This window comes from Cyclospora cayetanensis, unplaced genomic scaffold, assembly GCF_002999335.1.
Source record: "Cyclospora cayetanensis isolate NF1_C8 unplaced genomic scaffold, CcayRef3 CcayRef3_contig_65, whole genome shotgun sequence".
NCBI lineage: Eukaryota > Apicomplexa > Conoidasida > Eucoccidiorida > Eimeriidae > Cyclospora > Cyclospora cayetanensis.
The window spans coordinates 146,895-169,962 of record NW_020312646.1 but is presented as its reverse complement, the minus strand read 5'-3'; the positions used below and the strand labels follow the sequence as shown (position 1 = coordinate 169,962).

Sequence of the window (23,068 nt, the reverse complement as noted above, 5' to 3'; positions counted from 1 at the left end):
ATGCGTTTTACCCGGCTTTTTTGGTGGTGCTCTTGCTGCGTCCGTCTGCCTTTTTATGACGATGCAGCTCTGAACCGGCTACTGGACAGCAACAGAGAACTGCTGCTGCCTCCAACCGGCTCCGTTATCAAGGCACACCCCGACTTTCAGCTCTTTGGCACGCAAAATCCTGCGGGTCTTGGAGTGTATGGGGGCAGAAAGGCTCTCAGCAAGGCTTTGGCCAACAGATTTCTACAGTTGCAACTCGAAGAGCTTGACATTCAGGATTTACGGCTGATCCTCATGAGCCGCTGCAAGCTGCCGGCATCCCGCGCGGAGCCAATGTTGAATGTGTACAAGGATCTGCAACGGCGACGGTCTAACAGCTCGGTAAGCTTTGCCGTGTCTCCGCTTTCCGGTGTCTGTACACCGCACGGGCGAACCTGTTGCCTGCCTTCGACGAGCGGGAGGTGGAAATCCGGGCTGCGACGCGGCTTAGCAGCAGCCTGGCACCTGGGGGAAGAAGGCGCATTGCACTGCACACCCAGATAGGGCTGCACTCCAAGTATTCCAATGGTTCGGTGTTACCGTTCAGGGGGAATCTGCGTGGGGGCAGACATTTGTGTTTATATGGCGATTTTGAGAGTCGCAAGGTTCTTTTGGAGGGGGAGGGCGTGAAGAGAGGCTTGTGAACCTCATGACCAAATTCGATTGCGCTTCTCGGAAAGAGCTTGCGGAGTGTGCCGTCTGTACAGCTGTTCGCTGCCATCCCCGCCTCTGTCTACTGTATGCGCATGCATGCAGGTATTCTTTGGATCGCACGGCTTTATGACCATCCGAGATCTCATCCGATGGGGAAGACGCGTGGGGAACTCCCCCTTTCAGCACTTCCTCCAGCAGCAGCAGCAGCAGCAGCAGGTTCGGGAGTTCTCGCCTACGTCATTAGAGGAAGTTGCATTAGAGGGATGGATGCTTGTCGCGGAGAGGCTTCGTAATGAGGAGGAAAGGGCTATTGTGAGGGAGTCTCTGGAGAAACACTGTCTTAAATCTACAGCTGCCAAGCCAAAGAAGCTCGCAGTTGACTACGCAGCTGATCCCTACGTAGCAGCGTTTCGCCGGCTATTGGAGGCCAAATTGGAACGGTGTATGCAGCTGCAGCAGGCCGCTGCTGCAGCTGCTGCAGCTGCTGCAGCGGCAGCTGCTCAGGCAGCAAGCCTGCAGAATGGCCCCTTCGAGATGCGAAAAGAAGCGGAGACACGCGCGCTTACAGCCGCTGCGGCAGCGAAGGCAGCAGCAGCTGCTGCTCCTGAGCTACCAGCATTTCTGCCCTTCTCCTTTAACTCTGCGTCTCTCCGGCTTTTGTCGCTCACACTGCGCGCCTTGGCAGCCTCCGAGAATCTCCTGCTGGTGGGGGATACTGGTGCCGGTAAAACGGCTGTATGCGAGCTGATTGCGTGGACGCTGCAGCCGCAGCAGGAGCAGTCGCCTCCAGAAAAGCCTGGCATGGAGCTCGAGCAGTTGCTGTTGCAGCGTCTTTCTCCTTGTGGGATGTATGCATACAACTGCCACCTCCAGATGGAGGCGTCGGAGCTGCTTGGGTGCATGCATCCTGTGCATCAAGGAGAGCTGCAGCAGCAGCAGCAGCACGCTGCCGCTCTGCAAGGGTGCCTGTTGCAATTTCTGGAAAATACGCCTTCTCCGGACGCCTTGCTAGCGGACTGGAGGCAGCAGCTGTCTGCGGGAGCCGGCGGAAAGAAAATTGATGCGCAAAGACTCGAGAAGCGCAGCAATGACACGTGCGAGCTGCTGCTGCAGCACCACACGCGTCTGCAATCAGCTGCAGAAGACGTTCTCATTTGCCTCAGAGCTTCGCGAATTCGCAGTCCAGCCCAACATCCGCAGCTGCTTGAAGAAGAGGACCGAACACTGTTTTCAAAAGCACTGCGCAAAGCTGCTAAATTAACTATTCAAGAGTTTCAAAAAGACGCCGACGTCGCCAGGGAGGAGAGTGCGCAGCAGGAGGCGCAGGTTGTAAGCCAACTTGCGACTGCGAAGGAGCGACTGCAGGAGTTGCAGGCAAAACTAGAGCATGCCCGCACTTTGGAAAAGCAATTGGAGATGCGTTCGCCAGAAGGCATCCATCACAGGAGCGCAGGGGAGTCGGCTCGCCAAGAGCAGGTTGAGACTTCGCCTTCAGTCCGCAAGCGACAGCGCAAGGGGGGCAGAAAGAGAACGCCAAAAGACGTTGCGGACTCTACCCCAGCTGGAGAAACAGATAAGGCAGCCCATAAGCGCCACTGCAAAACGATGGAGGCTTCTACAATGAGTGCTGCCCCCCCCCCTGCAGCAGCACTCAACATAGAGGGCCATGTGAGTGCTGTAGGTGCTGAGGCAACAGCTGTCGCGCAGGCTGAGGAAAGGCAGACCACGCTAGAGTCAGTAGTAGCAGCAGCAGAAGCTGCTGTAGCCAATGCAGAAGAAGAGGTGCAGCGTCTCGAGGCGGCTTGTGCTGCTGCTGCTTCTGCGCGCGAAGACGTCGTTGCAACGAGGGAAACTGCAGCAGCTCTGACACAGGCGTTTTCCCAGCAACTGCGGGATCTTTGTGCGGCGTGGCTTTCTGCTAGCAACTGCACACGCCGTCTTTTCTGCTGGAAAGACGGTCCTCTTGTTCGCGCCATGCGGGAGGGAGCACTTTTTCTGTTGGACGAGGCTTCGCTGAGTCAGGATGCCGTGTTGGAGCGGCTCAATTCGGTTCTCGAGGATGGACGTCACCTTCTTTTGACGGAGCAGGGTGCTTGCACTCCAGATGTCGGCGTTCTGCCGTCTGCTGGGAAGGCCGCTGCCTCCGCAGCAGTTGCTGCGGGGGGGAAGACACCAGCGGCAGCAGCAGAGGCGGGTGCAGTAGACGTCGTGGCTGCAGAGAGTTTCCGTTTTATTGCGACAATGAATCCTGGGGGAGACTTCGGCAAGCGCGAGCTTTCCCCTGCTTTGCGCAATCGTCTCACGGAGATCTATGTGCCTGCCTTCAGCTTTGATGCTCCAGACGCCGCTTTGCTGCTGCTGCAGCGCTTGCAGCACACCTGTCTGCGAGGACTGTCTCTGCCGCACGCTGCGGCAGCGGCAGGAGGGATGGAAGCGTCAGACACGGAGCAGCAGATGCAGCTGCGACAGGAGTTCAGCTTCCTTCTGAAGCACCATCAGGAGCAAGGGCTCGTTCCAGATCTTCCCTTAGTCCTCTTAGCGCAGCGGCTCGTACTGTCGCTGCGGTGGGCAAGGAAGCATATCAAACAGCCCCTGTCTATTCGTGATGCGTTTTGCTGGATTTCCTTCATTGAGCGGTTCGTTGCTGCTGCTGTTGCGCAGCAGCAGCAACAGCAAAGCGCTCTGCCGTCATGCGCTGCGGAGGCATCATCATCATCATCATCATCATCATCATCATCATCATTATCATCATTATCATTATCATCAACATCGTCATCATTATCATCATTATCATCAACATCGTCATCATTTTCATCATCATCATCATCATTATCAGCAGCAGCAGCAGCAAGATTTGCTGTGTCGGGTTTCCTGCATGGTGGTTGCTTGTTGTTGTTGGATGGCCTTGGCGTGAGTGCAGATTTGCGGCTCTCCGAGCAGCAACTTGAGGCACTTGCCGAGGATTATTTGAAGGCGGAGGCAGTCTTGTGCAGAGCAACAAAGGGGCATGCAGTTAAAATGGGGCAGCATTATCTCTCTGCTGTGCGTCAGCAGGTTCAGGAGCAGCTGGAAGAGACGCGGAAAAATCCAGAAAGAAGGCCGCACATGGCCGTCCTGCTGCTCCTGAAAACGCAGGCATGCCACTTGTACAGGGATTTGGGCATGCATCATTGCGTTACGACGCATCAGGAGCAGCATGAGGGGCAGGAGGAGCGAGAAATCGAAGATAAGAGTCCTTCTTGGCGAGAGACATGTGCAGCCTTCGGAGAGGACGGTTTTGCATGGGTAGCTGACGCCTTCACTGCTCGCCAGAAGCGACGGCGAGGCGACAGCGACAGCGACTGCGAGGGAGAGGAAGTCTTGGATATGCGCTTAGGGCCCTTTAGTCTTGCTGCATTCAAGAGAGGTCCTGCAGAAATGGCGTGCTGCAGCTACCTTCACCAGGGGGTACATCCCGAGCAGCACCTGCCTCAGGTGATGGACTCCCCGTCCGTCCAGAGGTCGCTGGGTCGGTTGCTGCGATGTCTGCTGCTGATTCAGCAGCCGCAGCAAGCAGCAGCAGCGACGGGGGCGAGTAGCAGCTCGGGAAGGCATGCAGTCTTGCTGGAGGGGCCTCCCGGAGCAGGCAAGACGTTCACTGTGAGTCTGCTGGCGCGTCTCTGTGGTCGGCGGCTTGTGCGCATCAACTTGAGCGAAGATACCGAACTCGCAGATCTTCTTGGGAGCTTTGTTCCTGCGTCAGATGGCGATACACTTGAGGAGTTGCCTCCTGAGGAGGCAGCGGCAGCGGCCGAGCAGACGAGGAAAAATGGGGAGGCGACATTGCTTTCCAAGCAGAAAAAACCACCATTCGTGTAAGCAGCTTTGGCAGTTCGGATACTGCCTTACCGTTCGATAGAGGTATATTCCTCATGGGGGATAGAAGTGCGGAGCCCATACAAAGTCTGGGCGACTAGCTGTAGGAGTTGCATACATATGTATATATATATATATATATGTATATATAATGCCATGCCATCAGGGGTGGTAGAGAGGCCATACTGAGGGTGTGTGCCTCTGCGGCATGTGACGTCTTTGATTGGCATGTCACCCTATGTATGTATCTGTACATGTATATGTATATGTATGTAAATGTGTATATGATGTATATGTGTATGTATATATGAATGTGTGTACATGTAAATGTGTATGTGTATGTATATGTGTATGCATAGATGTGTGTATATATCTGTATATGTGTATATATGTATATGTGTATATATGTGTATGTGTATGTATATGTATATGTATATGCGTCTGTGCATATGTATATGTGTACGTGTATGCATATATGTATGTATATGTGTGCATGCATGGATCTCTGTGTGATATATTTGCGTGTATTAGGTGGACTGACGGAGTGTTGACACGGCATCTCCGAGTCGGCGACTGGATTTTGTTGGATGAGTTGAATCTTGCCCCTCAGCAAACATTGGAAGGCCTCAATCCTCTGCTGGATCATCGCCGCTGCGTGTATCTCCCTACTCCCGACGATCCCGATTCTTGTGGCAGCGGGGATGGCAATCGAGGGGAGCCTTCCAGCAAAGGCGCTGCCGTATACGCGCCTCCTGGATTCGTGCTGTTTGCCACGCAGAATCCGCATGCGTCAGTGGCGTCCACAGCAGGTTCTGCGTATCCACCGTCTCCAAGCGGGGGGGGGGAGAAGACAGACGGCAAGGGAAGCCACGAGGCTCAGGAGCTGCTGAACCTCTTAGGCCTCCCTGAGCACTGCGACTTGCGGCGTAACAACGTCGCGGGGAATGCAGCAAGGCGGGGTGCAGCAAGTTCGTGCAGCAAAGCTGTAGGGGGGAGGAAGGGCCTCCCGCAGTCGCTGCTCAATCGGTTCTGCAGAATCCGCGTGGATGCGATGCAGGAGTCAGACATGATTGCGATTGCCAGCAAGCTCCTGGCTAGTGTGCAGCGGGAGGAGCAGCAGGAGAAGCGGCGTCGCGCTGAAGAGGCACAGAGGGCGGGGGTCTTATCTGTGGGATTCCAAAGGCAGCGGATGCTGCAGGATCAGGGGGAACAAAGACAGAAAAGGCTGCTGCTGAGTGCCTGTGTCGTTCGGTGTATTCGCTTGATTGGATCTTTGGCCTCAGAGCAGCCGTTCAAAGGGCTTGGAGACACCGTCTATAATCTGAGAGATGCTATGCGCGTCATTAAACTGGTTGCCTACAAGGTAGGAGGCAGGGTGCCTGCTGTTGCGTAGTTTAGGCTGTTGCTCTGAGCGTCAGCGCATTTAGATATAGATTAGCGGAAAGCAACAACTTGAGCAGAAAGTGTGCAGCAGCAGTGCAACGGGCTATGATACGTAGGCATATGTGTGTATATAGGCCAAGACACAAGTAAAAGTCGAGAAAAAGACGTACATAAGAGTCTTCCCAAAGGCTGCGAAAACTTGTCTACGAAAAATAGTGCACTTCTCAGCGTTGTCTGTGTGTGTACCACCCCTTTGTGTCTATGTGTATGTGTATGTATGTGTATGTATATATGTGTATGTATGTGTATGTGTATGTATGTATATGTGTATATGTGTATGTATATATGTGCATGAAATATATGTGTATGTGTGTGTATGTGTATGTGTATGTATGTGTATGTATATATGTGTATGTATGCATATGTGTATGTATGTGCATGTATATGTGTGTGTATGTGCATACATGTGCCTGTATGTGTGTCTGTGTGCTTGCGCTTCGTGCAGTTGCCGTCGGCAGATCCACGTGCAGCTCTCTCGCTAGCGGTCCTCTCTAGACTGAGGTGTCACAGCGACGTAGAGGCGGCTGCCTCTGTGATCGCTGCTTGCTTCCCTTGCAGAGTTATTAAGCTGCTTAGGGGTGGTGGTTCGCAGACGGAGCAGCTGGACGGTGTGCTGCACCAGCGAGGCACGGCATGCAAGATGCCCATAGAGAAGCAGCAGGAGCAGGAGCAGCAGCAGCAGGAGCAGCAACGGCAGCAGCAGCAGATAGAAGTGGCGCTGGACGTTTCTGCTGCTCTTTTCTGCCCCGGAGTGGCCCCTGCAGCGGTGTATTCTGCAGTAGAGTGGCAGCAGGTTGTCGCATTGCAGGATTTCTTCGGCATTGCAGGAGGTGCTATGCCTCTGGACGTGCTTGTGAAGGACGGCAGACTATCTTTGGGGGGCATGGTGATGTCGCTGGAAGCGGCGACTTCAGAGGGAGAAGCAGACGTGACTGATCGAGGCACTCAGGCTCACGGGGGAAAGCAGGAGCAGCACGTGCAGCAGCAAGTGCAGCATCCAGACGTTTGGTCATGTGGTCTGTTGCTGCATTCACAGAGACGCTTTGTTGCTGCTGTCGCAGCAGCCCTCATTGCCCGCTTCCCAGTGCTGCTGACGGGGGAGAGAGGCGGAGGTAAGGCTACGCAATTGTGTATTTGGGAGAGGGGGAGGTGGATGGGGAGGGGAGGTGGATGGGGAGGGGAGGTGGATGGGGAGGGGAGGTGGATGGGGAGGGAGGGGTTTGCTGCTAAGCTGGGAAGCGCATTGACCGCTTTGTTTGGCCTTTGGTGTGTTGCGTGGAGTGCTTTCGGATGAGTGTAAGCGTCATTTTCTGCTTTACGAGCGTGCATGCGAATATTGCCACCTGGGTTGTAGAGGCTCCATGAAGTGAGGCTGTGCGTGTGTCATGATGCGGCTGCAGGAAAGACGAGTATCGTCCGATGGCTAGCTGCAGCGTGGGGGTCTGAGGTATGCGAGGTGCAGCTTGCGCCCTCCATAGACACCTCTGACCTTCTAGGATTCTATCGGCAGATCCACCCGCGGCAGCGGCTTCTCAAGGCAGCGCAGCTTGCTGCAGAGGCGGCTCAGTCGCTCTCTAGCGCCCTCCGGGTGGAAATGCACAGCCAAAGAGTGGAGGAGAAGGAGGAGCAGCGGCGGCGTGTAATTGGCGGTCTTGAGAGGCTGCGCGATGCTGTCGCCATAGCGCAGGAGGAGAGGCTTGTCGACGCTTCCGAGGATCGCGCTGCAGCAGCGGAGTATAGCGAAGAAAAGGCGGCGCAGAACGAGCAGTTCGACGTGCTTCATGGGCTCGTGGAGGCTACCGCTGCGCTGCTGGACGGCTGTGAGGCTGCTCAGAGCTTCCTGCTGCTGCACAGCAGCAGCAGCAGCATGGGGGCTGAAGAACGCGCAGCTTCTTCCCAAGGGGGGGTGTCTCCAGAGCTTCGCTTCCGCCTCCGCCGTGCGAGACAGCTTCTGAAGCACGGCTGTGCACTTGGCCGACTGCAGAGGCGCAGCAGCCAAGGGGGAGGAGCTCTGCCCTCCAGTGGAAGGACTGGCACTCCAGAAGCTGCAGAGCTCGCAGCAGACGAGGAGGAGCCAGTGCAGTTCGAGTGGATAGACAGCGCCTTGGTGGCAGCAGTTCGGGAGGGGCGGTGGCTGTTGCTGAAAGACGCTCATCTCTGCAGTCCTTCCGTCCTGGATCGTTTGAATGCGCTTCTGGAGGACGGAGGTTCTCTGCTGCTTACGGAAGGGGGGAGTGCACGCACTGTCAAGACACACCGAGGCTTTCGCGTGATTTTTACCGCCGACGCTGACAAGGTTCACTTGCTCTCCGCTGCTTTGCGAAACCGATGCTGCGAGGTGCATGTGCATGCTCCTGGCTACGGAGGTGGCTTGGCAGGGGTAGCAGCAGCCCAGGGGATTTCCGCGTGGGCGACTCTGCCAGCTGTCATTACAGCGAACGCGAGCGGCACTGACGCAGACTCGCGGGGGGGCAGGTGTCGTAGCAACGCTGTCTCAGAAGCCAGAGAGCAGGCGTGCCAGAGGCGGCAGCCTCTGCTGCTGCAAGATCTGACCACAAGACTGCTGCTGAACTTCGCCTCTCGGCTCAGTTTTGCCGGGGTGCATGGTGGGGGAGACGCGGTTCGCTCGAACGCCACTCTGGATGCTCTGTTAGAGCGCTGGGGAGCTTCACTCTTTAGGGGGGCGGTTGAGAAGCCGCCCTCACTGGATGCGGAGGGGACGTTGGAGACAGCGGGCGCCACGCTGCAAGTTTTGGGAGGCTTCGTGGCGTTTCAGCTGCGGCACGTTCGTGAGAAAATCAGCGGATCTGCTCGAACCGCTGCCAGGCTGTGCCCTCTCTTGCTGCAGGACGGATGTCGCTTGCTGCTCGCTGGAGCTGCTACTGGTGGACGCAGTCTTCCCGTCGAGGTAGCAGAGCTTATGGCACTGCAGCATGCAGCTATACAGGTTGTGTTGCAGCTGCTTTCTGACGAGGAGGCGCTCAGTGCATTCGCGATTTTGTTGGAGACCCCTTCCGTGTCGCAGTCGTCCTACGCGGTGAGAGGAGACTCGGAACGCTCCCCTCAGCGCTCGCCAGGAGTGGTCTCGAGACATCCGGAAGCCTCAGAAGAAACACCAGCAGGAGTTGTTGTGAAGGACCTTAAGCAGAGGCTTGATGGTACTGCCACAGCCATGCTTGGGCTTGCTGGCTTGCAGAGTCTCGCGCGAAAAGTCGCAGGCAAGGCACACCTCAGGAGTGCGGCAGCGGCAGCTGCCAGCTGGCGCTGTCTACAAGGGTGGGGGAGTGCCTACGCTGCTGCTGCTGCACAGGACGCAAAAACGCTGAAGAAGAGATCTGCAGCAGAGTCAGTAGTAGCAAAGTCAGCAGCAGCTGCTGCTGCTCCCAAGACACTACCAGCAGGAGCAGAGCACCTTGAGCCAAGCGTCTGTTTAGAGAGGCTTTTTCAGTGCTTTCTGTGGCAGTACACTACGGCGCTCGACGGAACCCCCCTGTGGCGTTGGGTGCTGCTGCATCTGCTAGCTGCCTGTTGCTGCTCTCTGACCAACCTTGTTGCAGAGGACTGCGGCGCTAAGACAGCCTGTACCAGCAGCAACGGCAGGAAGAGTCTCCCGGCGGATTCTTTCTTGGAGAGCAGCAGCGACTGGAGCATCCTTCGGGGAGCTGTGAGACGGCACGCCATGCAGCGATTCCGGCGTTGCTGCGGAGTGCAGTTGCTCTGCGGCGCTGTCAGTTGTGAGGTTTCTTTCTTGAGCAGCAGCTTCCTGGCCTCCCTACGCATGCTCGATGGAAGCTTGCCGCTGATGACGGCAGCTACCCGCTTCTTCCTGTGGAGTGCAGCCAGCAAACGCGAGCTGAGGGAGCGCCTTCAGTCTCTTCTGTACCTCCGGGAAGAGGCGGCGCTTCATTCGCAGGGGCATGCGCAGTATCTTGCTGCCGTATGCAGCGCCGTACGTGACGTCTCGGAAGAGTTTTTCTTGCTGCCTCCAGCAGCAGCAAGAGCCGTAGCAGCGTTTGATGTGCATGCCACGCCGACGCATGGCCAGTCTCTTCTGTATGCTGCTGCACGACTTTCTCGAGTCGCCTGTGCGAACCTCCCGAACAGGCCGTTGGCGCAGCTGCTTCAGCAGCTCGTGAGCCTTCTGCGTCACGCATGCATGGCTGTGTTGCTGCCGCAGCGGTTGCTCATGCTGAGTGAGTCTGGGGAAAGCAGTCTGCGGCCATTATTCCGCAATACGCAGTGCTCAACTTGCGTGGCAGAGGGGGGAAGCTCGCTCTCCTGTCTGCTGACAGCCGTTTGTGCTGCGGAAGCTCAGGAGCAGCGACTCTTCCCACCACAGCCAACTGGGGGGATGGCTGTGCAGGCTTTGCAGAGCATCTTTGATGGCTTGCAGCAGCTAGCCACGCAGGAGGTTACGGCCATCTCTGACAGGCTGCACGTGGTGCTCTCCTCGGAAGCAGCTCCTGCAGACGTGGAGATGGCGGCTGGGCACGCGGAGAAGTGCAAGCAACTTGCGCGGAGCTTCAAGTGTTGGATGGCCTCTGTGGAGCTGTGGTGCAAGCCGCTGTGCCTGCACTGCAGCGGCGGGACGGAAGAGGAGGAAATGCAGGAGCGCAGCAGCACGCGCAAAGGCAGCCATCTCCGCAAGCGGCAGCGCGAGGCGTCTCGCAGCGAGTTGCAGCGAATGCTGCGGGGGGTGGGGCAGCCTTTGGCTTTGTGGACAGAGGCCTTAAAAAGAAGTCTTCAGGCATTTCTTGTAGCCAATCAAAAGACGGCTGCGGCTATCAAAGAGCAGCAGCAGGGATTGGAAGACGTTGCTCTGGCGGCTCAAACGGGAGCAACTGCAGAGTTCGTTTCCGCTGAGCTGCTCGCTCCTCTGCACTTCCTGAATTCGACGCTCCTGGATGCTGCAGTCGAGCGAAATTCGCTGCCCTTCATCGCGGCGGAGCGGCAGCAAGAGCGGTGGGGGGAACGGCGGCAAGACATGGCTGCTGCGGGGTGCAGCGGTCGGAGTTTTCTTCTGCCTGTTGCCTTTGGACGGCGCATGCAGTCGATTCAGTGCTGGCTGCTGCGTGAGCTGTTGCAGGCCAGGGGTGTCTGCGTGCCAAGAGGCTTCTACACGGGAGCAGCAGCAGCAGCGAAGACGCCATTTTCAGGCAGCTTAGTTCAGGGGGAGAGTGAAGGAACAGCCGTGAAAGGCTCCCAAGCGCAGAAAAAATCTCTCCTGTGTCGACGTTTCGCATGTTCGGCGCCGTCTCTAGGACGTGCCTTCGACCTTTTATTGCTTGCGGAGACTCCCTCTCGACTCGATGTGACGGCCACGTTTCTTGAGGAGAAACAGCAGTGGCAGGATGCTCGGCGCAAGAGCCAGCTGCCGCACCCCCAAGCCCTACTGCCGCATGCATCCTCCCTGCATGCGTTGCTGCTGAGCAGCAGTCTTCTGCGCGGTTCAGGACGAGAAGAAGCCGCCACGAAGTTGGAGATCCGCATCTTGGAGACGGTGCTTGCACACAGCCTCCAGGGAAGGTCTGACGCTGCTGTTTTTCCCGCTTCTCAGCGCAGTAGGCGAAAGACAGCCGCAGCTATACGAGCGGCAGTTGCGGCAGAAGGCCTCTCGCAGAGTCGACATCAACACTGGATCACTCTGAGCAGCACTGCAGTCATGTCTGTAAGCCTTGTGCAAGCGCAGCTTGCAGTCCGTGCCGCCATTGATCTGGGCACAGTCCACGCCGCTGAACTCTTGATGCAGCATTTCAAGATGCAGCTGCATGCACTCAGCAGCAGCAGGGTAGGCTCTGCTGCAGCTGCTGCGGCTTCCTCCGTGGCGAGTAGCGCCATGCAGGCCTCTTGTGGAGAGCTTCGGTCGCTTTCAGAAAGCGCTGTTGAAGCGCAGTTGCTCTACCAGCAGCAGGAGCTGTTGCCGCTTTTCCTTTCCCCGGCAGTCGCTTACTACTCCTCGCCTCTTTCTCTAGAGGACGAGGATTTTGGCGAAAGCGCATCCTGCTGCGCCAGGGGTGGCTGTTCGAGGGAGATTCCTGTGCCTCCAGCTCTGCTGGAGGCGGCAGCAGTCTTGATGACAAGCACTTGGCAGCAGCAGCAGCAGCAGCAGAAGCAGCGGACGGGGAGGGCAGCCTCAGGAGAGCTGCATGCTTGCCACAGCGTTCAAGGGACGCTTGCAATTGCTGCAAGCACGGCTGTCGAGGTTCTCTGCTCCATGTGGCGAACGGAGTTGGATTTGCAATGCAATGACGCACTCGGCGTGCAGAGTATTCTGCAGCTGCAGCAGAATCTGCAGGATGGGGAGGAGGCAACTGTCGCCTCAGCAGCATCAGTAGGAGCGACTGCCTCTAGGGGGTACTCCGAGGGGGCGTTGCTCACGTCGAGAATTTTGGCGATTCTCGCGGAGATAGCGGGGGGGTTGCGGGGGGCCTCTTATAAGAGGCCCCTTTATCCCGAAAATACCTCGAAGCGTGGTGCTGCCCTTTCCTGCCCCCCCTCTTTGAAGCAGCGCAAGACACTGCGCTCGAAAAGCAGCCTCTGTGCGTATGTCTCGCGGATAGTCGCAGACGTGCAGCAGCATGCCACTGTCGCCTCCGCCTCTGCATGCTGCCTAGCGCTGCAGCGGCTTAGAAGGCAGCTGCGACGTCACGACGATGCGGATGCTCGGAGGCTGTCTGAGCTGCTGCTGCTGCCGAAGGGGGCTCACGCGGAAGCAGCGGCGACGCCTCCTCTGATCGGCAGCAATCAGAGCAAAAAAGACGCAGCGGGAGCCTCCATCCGCAGCGACGCATCTTATCGGGAGACTCCAGGACGCCCTCCAAGAAAGGAGACAGCCGAGTGGGCAGCAGTAATAGGCTTCGCAGTCGTTCTTTGGTCGTTCTGTCTGCCGTCAGTGGGAGAGGACGAGCCTACGGCGTCTGCAGCAGTGGCTCAACGGGAGGGTTCAAAGGGGACGCAGAAGACTCAAGAAGAAGCAGCTGAGGAGGGGAGGAGGCGGGGAGGCTCTTTGGCCGTCTTGCAGGCTCTAAGGGCTTGCTGGAAAAGCCTTGGAGATCTGTTGCAGGGGGGAAGCACAGGCGCAGCTCCCCCCTCCGCAGCAGGAGCTAAAGCAGAGGCAGCGGCAGCGGCAGCGCTGCTGCGCGCCGCTATGCAGTCCTCGCAGGAAGAGCTAGCTGCAGGAGCATCAGGAGGTGTTGCTGCTACTGCTCGGCGAGAGGACGAATGTGCAGAGCCAGAAGCCGCCTATGCATGCGATACATGCCACGGTGCTGCTGTGGCAGCGCTCCGTCTGCTGCTGCAGCTCGTCGAGGACTGCAGCAAGGCGGCAGATCCGCTCGCCTTGCTGCAAGGGGACGGGGGGGCATACTGGAGGGGACTGCTGCTGCTGCTACTTGGTCGGTGGGGTGTTATTGCTGCAGCAAGAGCTGTGGAAGAAGAACTGAGACAGCAGCGAACGACGGCCGCTTGGCGTGGGATCTTGGAGGCGGAAGCCGCGTCGCACGAAGCGGACGTGAGTTTCTGGAAATGCTTGCTGCATTTTTGCTCGCCCGCGTGCATATGCCATGCCTTGAAAATCGAATTCCAGATGCAGCAGCTCTTGATCGGCTTGTGGCACAAGCTCGGGTTTGTGGATTGCGTCTTGTGCCTTTGTGCGCGCAGCAAAGGACCCTCCTGTTGCGCGCAGCGGCTGTGGACGGCTGCGACGGCGTGCAGGGGATGAGGGGAGCTATTGCGCCTCCAATTTCGGCTTCGACAGTTCTTGCTGTCGAGGCGGAGAGCCACGCAGCAGTGCTGCGGCAGATTCTCCTGCAGTCGGAGGAGGCTCTTACAGGGTTGCAGGATGTCGCATGCGTCTCCTTGCCCTTGCGTGCTGCACGTATCCCCCCAGCTCTCTCTATGAGGCTAACGCGTCCGTGGATGTCTTCTTCTGAAGGGACTGCATGCGCAGCAGCAAAGAAGGGACAGAAAACTCCAGCAGAAAATCCAGAAGAGGGCAGCGTCGAAGCAGCTTCCCAGCTGCAGGTGCTACGGTGTCTGCAGCAAAAGTCTATGGTAGGGGTCTCTCCAGAGAAGGCTCTTTCTGCCTGGCTGGAGGAGATAGTGGCGTTCGTTTCCAGCACTCTAGAGGCGAAGAGGTAAGTGCGCAGCATCACAGCAGTAAGGTGAATCGGAGGCTTCTGCTTTTTTCGCGCAGTCTACGAATCAGAGAGTCTCGCTCCTCCGGTGTCGAGACACTGCGGGCCTTGCATGCATGCATGCAAGGCGGTGCTGCTGCTGCAATTTGGTTTCCTTTTGACTGTAGAATACGCCTTCGAGGAGTGCTGCTGGTTTGCTTTGTTTGTCCACAGTCTCTCTTCCCAGCTGCCTGAACTCGCGCCTCTGCTTCTGGAGGAGGACGCAGAGCAGCATGCGAGGCGCGAAGCCACTGCCGCCTCCTCACCATCCACGCTGCGCACAGCAGCGGAGGCTGCGGGAGCTTGCAGCAGTCGTCTTGAAGCCACGTATCCGCTTCTCGTTTCACCAGCCTTTTCCACAGCCACTGCAGGGCTCTTGGCTGTTGCCAAGGGTTTCCTCGAAGTCGCAAGTGCCGAGGAGGCTTGCTCTTCCAAGTCTCTGCGCCTTGCACTACCTCCTCGAGGACGCCCGCATACACCGCAAGAGCAGCAGCAGCAGCAGCAGCAGGGTTCACAAACACCTGCACCAAGCGCTATAGAGCGTCTGCTAAACGCGACGGCTGCGTTTCCATCGCTGCCCTTTGCGGCGCCTCTTCCGTACGAAACGGTAGAGGAAGGCATGAGTGCACTGCGACCTCTCGTGAGGATACAGTGGCTGCTTCTGTGGATACGCGCAGAAGCAGCAGGTCTTGCAGCAAAAGTAGCGGCTGAGGCGGAGTACAGACACCCCGCGACGGCGGATGCAGTTGTTGTCTCAGGCTTTCCCAGAAATTCCGTCTTTGCTGCTGCCCGGCTAGCTGTGGCGTCTCTGCTCGATAGGCTGTCGCAGCAGCACTTGGAATGGCGAAGACAGCAAGCGATCGCCGCTGACGAGACAGCCACGCTGCTGGAGCGCTTGGAGGGGCTTGTTGTAGACCGCGCAGGTGCAGGAAAAGCATCCCACGCCGACGCTGATGCTGCTCGAGAGCTTTTTCCGTGCAGTGAAGAGTGGAGTCTTGCAGAGCAGTCTCAGCAGCAGCAGGATCTGCTGCAGCAGGAGGACGCCGCTGATGCTGCCGACACAGACACGACGCAGTACTCCGCATGGTGTCACCAGGGTGATGCTGCCGCTTGCGAAAACGCTGCGGAGTCTCATGATAAGCAGCAGAATGCTTTGATAAACCAGATGGAGGGATTCTCGGAAGCAGATTTATTGCATATCTGGAGCTATGCAGTGGATGTCGCCTTCGCCTGGAGCAGTTGCGGCACGGGCAGCAGCAGCAGCAACCCCAGCAGCACAAAGCATAGCGACGGAGAGATAATAAGGGCAGTAGGGGCATATCGCGAGGCTCTAGCGGTGCGCATGCGATCTCCTGGTGTCTGTACTTTACTCCCCTGTTCATAGCACCCATTAACGCCAAATGAAGGTGTGGTGTATGTTTATGTATGCTTATGTCTATGTGTCCATGTGTCCATGTGTATGTGTATGTTTATGTGTATGTTTATGTGTATGTATGTTTATGTGTATGTATGTGTGTCTATGTGTGTGTGTTTATGTATGTTTATGTGTATGTATGTATGTCTATGTATGTATGTGTATGCCTGCGTTCCTTAAGGGATCCTTCTGCATTTCGCTTAAGCTCCACAACGCCATGCGAGGAAGCCTACTACCTGTCGAGGAGACAGCTGGCGAGGCGCCTGCGGAAGCTCCTGGCGAGGCAGTAGCGGTTGCACCTGCGTTGGACAGTTTATTAGTCCCCCATTTGCATGCAATTCTGATGCAAACCACGGCACGCCTCGTCGATGCTTCCCCGCTACAGCAGCAACGACAAGAGCAGCAGCTCAAGCACCTGCTCCTGCAGGAGGAGGAGGAAGAAGAGGCGGCAGCAGCCGATGCAGACAAAAGTGGGCAGCAGCAGTCGGGAGACTCGGAGACAGCCAAATTCTCGTCGGCAGATTCTGACCTGGTAGAGAAGCAGCTGCAGCAAGAACGCCTTCAACAGCAACGAGAACGTGCCCGCAAGCTGCGATTCGCTCAACTCTGCCGCAGCGTCTCCCTTCCAGGCACGAAGGGTAGCCGTCAGCCATCGTCTGCAGCAACGTCTTTCTATGCTCCTGGGAACGCCGCACTTCTGCAGCCTTTATGTGCCCCCGTTCAGGAGCTCCAGGAGGCTGCAGTGGCTTTTGCGGAGGTGGTCGAGAGTCACCCGACACTGCAAGGCTTGCTGTTGATGTCGCAGCGTGTTGCATCCCTTAGCCTTTTGGAGACGTCTCCCGCAAACGCACTCGCGGCTCTTGAGGGCTTGTTGGACAGAGCAGCCGCGTGGCAAAAGGCGATGGATCGACACCATTTGACTCGTCTAATCGAGCTTCACTGCGAACGGCTTCCTGCGTCTGCAGGAGTGGCTGGTGTGCCTGTTTGCGGGCAGCAGCGCAACGGCGAAGAGCGCGACAGGGGGGACGAGAAGGAGGCTGAAAAGCAGCCTTCTGCTGCGGCTCGTACGGAGGCATGGCGGCAGCAGACGCAGGCAGAGACGGCAGCTGCTGCTCAGCGCCTCCTTAGACGCTTCGATGCAGCCGTAACGGCCGTGGAGAGACAAGTGTTGCTGCTCCGTAGACGGCAGCTCCTGGAGTGGCGGTTCCTTCGCGAATTCAGAGAGCAGCGCATGCAGCAGCAGAGCCTCCACTTTGCTCCGTTTTTGTGGGGCTTGCTGCCAGATGATGGCGATAGCGCACAGAATCCAGAGAGAGCAGCGGCGATGGCTGCTGCAGTGGCCGCTACAGTAGGCGAAGCCTTCGCGGTCGGAGACGTTTCTCAAGGCACTGCTGGCGCAGTTTTATTGCAGCTCATTGGATGCGCACCAACGGCGATCACCGACGTCTTGTTGCAGTTCCTTAGAACTTCACCCCTTGGACAGTTTGAAGGCAGGCTGCAGTGCATGGAGGCTGCCAGTCACTGCAGACGGCTTCTGCTGCACTCGGGGGGGGGGGTTCGGGAGTGCCAGGGTGGGAAGGCAGACAAAAGCCCTTCTTCCGTCAATGCTGAAGGTGCAGCAAAGGTCTGCACGGCAATGGCGACTGTCGCACGCTTCGCCGTTGCAGCCGGATGGAGCCGTGCAGTGCAACAGCAGCTGCATGCAGCTCGGAAAGTGATGGATCGCGAAGTCAGTAATCTGGCGTCTCTGACGCGATGGAATCTTTCAAGTCGAATGGCCATGAAGGAGTGCGTGAGGCACCTGTTAGAGCTAAGCCGTAGAGCTTTGTATGAAGAAATCTTTGTAGACTACCGTGTGTTTGTTTGTGTGTGTTCGTGTGTTTGTGTGTGTGTGTGTGTGTGTGTGTGTGTGTGTGTGTGTGTGTATGCTTGGTGTAAGCGGTTTTGAACGGCGCAGTTTACTGCTTGCAGAAATACGTATACCTTAGGGCTTGCGTGGTGTGCTTCAGATCGGTGCATAAGACGCATGTGCAGCTGGCGAAACACATTCGAAACTTCGACGCATGCCTGCAGCAAACAATGCAGGCAGCCGTCGGATCCTCTGAGGGGCAGCTGCATCAGCAGCTCGTAGAGGCAGCTCTCTCCCTGTCGTTAGAGTCGCCTTTGGCGCATGCACGGCTCGCAGCAGAGGCGCAGGGAAGCCTTGAACCTTGCGAGGGGAAGTCTTCTGAAGCCAGCGAAGCTGGAGACGACGGAGCAGGAGCTTCAGCAGCACTGAAGGCTGTTGGCGAGTTTTTGAAGGGGTCTCTTGAGGTTGGGGGAATAAGCGAGGTGGATGCCACATCCCTTGCCGACTTGCATGCATTTAGCAGCGCGTCAAGAGCGAGTGCCTCTGAGGTCGCGTTGGAGGTACAAGCCTTCTGTCAAGACTTTTCTGCTACGGTAAAGGAAGCAGCAGCCGCTGCTGCTCGCAACGCAGAAGACCAGCAGCAGCGCGAGAAGGAAGAGGGAGTGGAGGCGTCTCGGAGGTCGAAAGCAAGAAAGCCAGTCACGAGGCAGCAGATGCAAAGGCGCTTCAAGGATCTGCGATCCGTGCTCCGCAACGAGCTCAAGTTGCCATGTCTTTCCATGTGCGGCAGTTCCCCTGGACTGTTCGCTGCGGCTCTGAACGATGCAAGCGGCTTGCCAGGTTTCTCAGAGGTTGGTGTACATCCGCTGCAGCACGTGGCGACTCTGCAGCTGCATGACACGGCGAGGAGAGCGACGGCTTCGCGCGTGCGTCGGAAGAAAGCGGGGAAGGTGAACGGAAGCGAGGTTTCGAGCAATCCGATCGCAGAGGTATTGGGAAGCGTCTGGATATCGGCGGCGCAGCAGTGGTATCTTTTACTGCAATCCCTGTTGCAGTGTCAGCAGTTTCCTTGCCCACACAAGGACGTTGCAGCAGACAGAGAGACTCTCCTTGGATACGCCGCTGCGCTTGTTTTGCACATTTTGCAGCAGCGCAACCGTTGCTGGCAGGCTGCGGCGGCTTTCCAGGATCTTGTGGATGCAGCAAGGGTGTCTTTGGTGTCTCCCTCGGCAGCAGTCCATGTCAGTGCCGCTTCAGATTTGGTGGCTGCTGCAGAAGCGCTTCACGAGGTTCTTCTACAGGCTCGTGCGTTGCTGCCGTCTCCTCATGAAGCGGCCGTGCAAAATGAGGCGCTTGCAGCAGCTGTGGCTCCCTGCGCGAAGGCTGAGACTCTGGAATTCGGCACAGGGAGCAGCGTAGAGACGCTGGCAGATGCAGGGACTGCTTCTCTACCCTCCTGCTCCTCCACGAGCGCAGGCACACCCGACGAGACTGCGCTGCTGCAGCAAAATATCCGCCAGATTCGATCGGCGCATAGCACCCTTAGCAGTGCACTTCGGGCTCTGGCAAAACTTGAGCAGCTATTACATGCAACTTCAGAGGCGAGGCGTCTCTGTGCAGCGCGAACGCGCGGTGCAGAACAAGGCAGTGCCACCACGCCAACTGTCCGTGTGCGTCTGCAGTGGCTTGATGAGGCAGCGACTGCATGCTCGGAGACGGTTGCGCTTCTCTGCCTCGAGGGGGGGGGGGGAAGTATAGGGAGAGAGGAGAGGGAGGGGCTGTTTGGTCTGCTGCCGTCGTGTGCGGCTGCGGGGATTCGCAGCGCGTGTGCTGCACTGCGAGCGTCTTGCGACGTTCTGCTGGCTGCAGCGGCAGATGCTGCAAAAGCAACGGCGATGAGCTGTCATCAGATCGAATCGGCAGCAGTGGACAGGCTGCGTCGAAGCGCGCTCGCTGCATTGGCAGTGGAAAGCGATAGCGGCATGCAGAGGCATTCGCGAATCGACGACTTGCTGCAGCTCTCCCCAACGCTGGAGGAGGAGGACAAGGCGCAACAGCAGCCAGGGTACGCTGCTCTGCCCGTGCCTGATTTGGAATCTCTGTTTTCTTTCAAGACTTGCATTGCTGCGCTGAACGACTTCGTCGAGGCTGCGCCGTCGTGCATGCAGTTCCCGCTTCTGCTGCAGGAGAGCGATGCTTCAGAGATTCGCAAGAGCGAAGCTGCGATGGCAGTTCTTCGGATGTTGCAGCGCTCAGCGGGTGTTGTCTTGGCAGTGTTTGACGGACTAGAGGGGACCGTGCGGCTTGGTCTGAGTCTCCTGCAGCTGATTGAGGTGTTGCTGCAATTCGGGTGGGGTTGCCTGAGCAACGAAGAAGAGGAAAACGCAGCGATGGATGCAGGAAGATCCGAGAAGCAAAAGGAGGAGTGGGTGGCAGGGACTGGCTTGGGGGAGGGCGAGGGTGCGCGTGACGCCTCTGAGCAGATCGAGGAAGAATGGCAATTCGATGGTCTAAAGGACGAGAAGAGCGACCCCCAGCAGAAGCTCCCAGAGAAGCCGAAGTCTCAGGAGGAGGTAAGGCTTGCTTGCAGGGGTAGCGGGGAGAGCGAAAATTTCCAAGTTGTCAGTTATGCGAATGGGGGAATGCCGGAATCGCGGCTCGGGGATCAAGGCAGTGCTTCAGGAGGAAAGCGGCATGCCTCTGTCTTTCCGTGTGCTTTCCTTTCGTAGGACAAGGCTATGGAGGTGAGCATGCACTTTGAGGGAGATGCGGAGGCTCCCCCCCCGCCGCCTGCGCAGCAAGAGGATCAGCAACGGCAGAGCGGGGAAGAGGCTCAACAGCTGGAAGACGTGGCGGGGAATGTGGATTTGAAGGAAGGAGGCCAGATCGAGAGCAAGCGCTGGGCAGGAGAGGATGGAGATCGCGACGAAGACGACACCTCCACAGGAAAAGAGGCCACGAAGAAGCAAGAGGAGGATATACAGACGGAGGGAGGCTTAAGGGACGGCAACATTGAACTAGAGGGCACTAAGGACGAAGCTGCAGGAGAGCCAGCGGGTGGGAGCAAGGATTCGCAGCGTCTGGAGGGCGATCCGCAGGCTTCTGATGGAGGCAAAGAGGAGGACGACGGTGGGAACGTCGAGGTATGTGGAGGCTGTGGTGCATTAGCCGTGTTTGTGTGTATGGGGGGGAGGGTTGCATGCACGTGATATCGCTATTTTGGGCTGTGCGAGGCTTCGTGTGTGTGTGCCGTTGTTGCAGGATCCTGCTGCAGAGGAGGAGGCGCAGCAACAGTCGCAGGAGGCATACAAAAAGAAGCTGCAAAAGGGCGAGAACGTCGTGGACGCCGATGGGGGGGAGGAAGCTGAGGAGGAGGCTCCAGACGGAGACACGTCGGCTGAAGCTCAAGAGGCAGACGATGGAGGGGGGGGGACAGATGTCACAGGGGATGCGCAGCAGCAGAAAGGCCACTTAGAGGGGGACGGTGCCGCCTCGGGGAGCTCGAGTGACGACTTCCAAGTGGAGGAAGAATTGCCTCTGGACGGGGAAGCTGGGGAGGAGGAGAGTGACGGGTTAGAAGAAGCTGCAGACGCGGAAGCGGAGGAGCAAAACGCAGCCACAGGGGCGGCAGCAGGGGAGCAGGAAGTGAAGGGGAAGGCTGGTGAGGGCGACGCGACTCCTACTGCAGAACAGGGATGCGCTGCAGCAGGAGAAGATGCTGCAGTCGACGAGGCTGAACACGCTGAGCAGCTGGAAGGCGACATGGAGGAAGACGAGCAACAAAGGCCTCCTGCAGAAGAAGCAGAAGACGCCGCTTTTCAATCGGCAGAGAGCGCTGTGGCGGAGGCTTCTGCTGAGCCTGCTCAAAAGGAGGAGTCGGAGGCACTCGAACAGGACGAAGGCGAAGCCAACGATAGTGAGGAGGCCCTTCAAGCCGCATCTATCCAAGGTGAGGCATCCGACGCTTCTTGTGTGACGCGGCGTCTCTAAAGGGCTGCTGTACGGAGGGAGGGGCCCGCTGTCTGCGTCTGCGCCTTCGCAGCGAGGATCGCGCGAGTGTGTACGACGTGCGTGCGTCCATGCAGGTGTCTGTATGCATGTGCTGTGTGTATTATGGCGTGTTGGTGGGAGGGTGCAAACACTGGCCCTTTTATGAGGTATTCCTTTGGGGGGGATATATGGGCGCACGCGCTGCCGATGAGGAGAAAAAAAGGCCTCTGCGGCGGTGCCTGGGGAGATGGATATCCTGCGGGATCCTCTCGCCTCAGCACCCCTGAGATGATACCAAGCCAGAGAGGGGAGGCAGAGAGAGAAAGGAGACTTGATACCTCTCTGCCTCGTGCATCTCTGAGGCCGCTTCTCCCCCCTTTGCCCCTTCCTTTGCGTTCTCTCGCGCTGTGTGATCGCCTTTCTGCGCCTTGCGTGCTGTCGTGTGGTGGGAATTCTTGCACATGTCTTTGCCTGGCATTCGGTCAGTTGAGGCAGGCTGTGCTTCAGCCATGCTCTACACAGTATTTTAGGTGTGAAATGCATCGAGCTCATGGCTGCCGTGGAGTGCGCTACACATACCCACAGTGATTTTGTCGGAGGGGGGGGAAAGGGGGAAGGGGGCTGCTGCCATATCTGCTCGGTAGGGATGGATGCCTGTGCTTGTTCTGATTTGGATTCTCTCTGATCTGCTACGTGATTGCGCTTTCTGATCTGTTTCTCGTTCGACCTCCTTTCCCCTTTCTTCTGCATGTGCCCATGCATATGACCTTTAGGCTTCGCAGCGCCAGTCGATGCTGACGAGGAGACTCATGAGGCCAAGAAACAGCAGCAGCAGCAGCAGCAGCGGCAGCGGCAGCAGCGCATGGCCTTTGGTATTGAAGGTGAAGGCAGGTGCGGTACTTGTTGCGTTTATCGCTTCACAGGAATTCCCACTGTGTGTGCTGCTGTCAACCCCTCCGCTAGGCCGTCAAGGCGCAGTAGAGCAGCTTGAACATCGCTTAGCCCCCTGTAGATGATCTCCACGCGTCTTTCAGCATCCGGTCGTTCTTGCATGCATGGCGCATTTAAGACCCCTCTGTGTGGACTTGGATGCTGGTCGACTGGGGAGCGGGGAAAAATCCGTCTGCGTTGCAGCCTCGTACAGCGAGACGCAATGGAAGGAGATGCTGACAAGGATGCCAACAGCGGCGAAGCCTTCGCGGAGGAAGGGGAGCAGCATGGAGCCAACACAGCTGCCGCCACAACTCGTGAAAAGGGGAGATCTTTATCCCGCAGCGCCCTTGGTAAACGTCAGGAAAGTGCCAGCTCTCCGAGCGGTGATCAAGGGCCCTCGCCGAGCCTCCTCCCTGATAATCCTCTTGGTGACGACGACGATGGCGCCGTAGAACGGTGGCTGCAGCGCGTTCGTCTGCTGCAGCCTCAAGACGCGGAGGCAGAGGAAGCAGACGCCTTGTCTTGTCATCCAGAGGCGGAGGGAGCAGCACCTCCAGATCTCACGAACGGTGAAGAGTCAGAGGACGCTCACGCCCTACAGAGCGGCCAGCTCTGTCAGCGCGATGACGCTGGTGGAAATCAAGAGGCCTTTGCGGAAGCTTCGGATGATGCTGCCCCCCTAAAGCCCAATAAAATGGCAAAACTGGCAGACGCAGAAGCAAGGTGGGA

At 57.6% G+C, this 23,068-nt stretch overlaps 1 protein-coding gene across 1 annotated transcript in view; it reads left to right on the top strand.

The window, feature by feature from the left end:
• The window catches only part of LOC34623947, a 30,310-nt gene that overhangs the window by 4,344 nt on the left and 2,898 nt on the right, over positions 1–23,068 (top strand). The window contains exons 4-22 of the mRNA XM_026335314.1: positions 68–369; positions 784–3,343; positions 3,479–4,535; positions 5,068–5,899; positions 6,425–6,557; positions 6,630–6,907; positions 6,965–7,091; positions 7,380–10,896; positions 11,071–11,749; positions 11,954–13,489; positions 13,639–14,114; positions 14,328–15,489; positions 15,749–17,355; positions 17,577–19,989; positions 20,146–20,586; positions 20,744–21,013; positions 21,068–21,365; positions 22,180–22,297; positions 22,541–23,062. Coding sequence (XP_026191099.1) covers positions 68–369; positions 784–3,343; positions 3,479–4,535; positions 5,068–5,899; positions 6,425–6,557; positions 6,630–6,907; positions 6,965–7,091; positions 7,380–10,896; positions 11,071–11,749; positions 11,954–13,489; positions 13,639–14,114; positions 14,328–15,489; positions 15,749–17,355; positions 17,577–19,989; positions 20,146–20,586; positions 20,744–21,013; positions 21,068–21,365; positions 22,180–22,297; positions 22,541–23,062 — 18,328 coding nt within the window. The remainder of the gene's footprint in view (positions 1–67; positions 370–783; positions 3,344–3,478; positions 4,536–5,067; positions 5,900–6,424; positions 6,558–6,629; positions 6,908–6,964; positions 7,092–7,379; positions 10,897–11,070; positions 11,750–11,953; positions 13,490–13,638; positions 14,115–14,327; positions 15,490–15,748; positions 17,356–17,576; positions 19,990–20,145; positions 20,587–20,743; positions 21,014–21,067; positions 21,366–22,179; positions 22,298–22,540; positions 23,063–23,068) is intronic.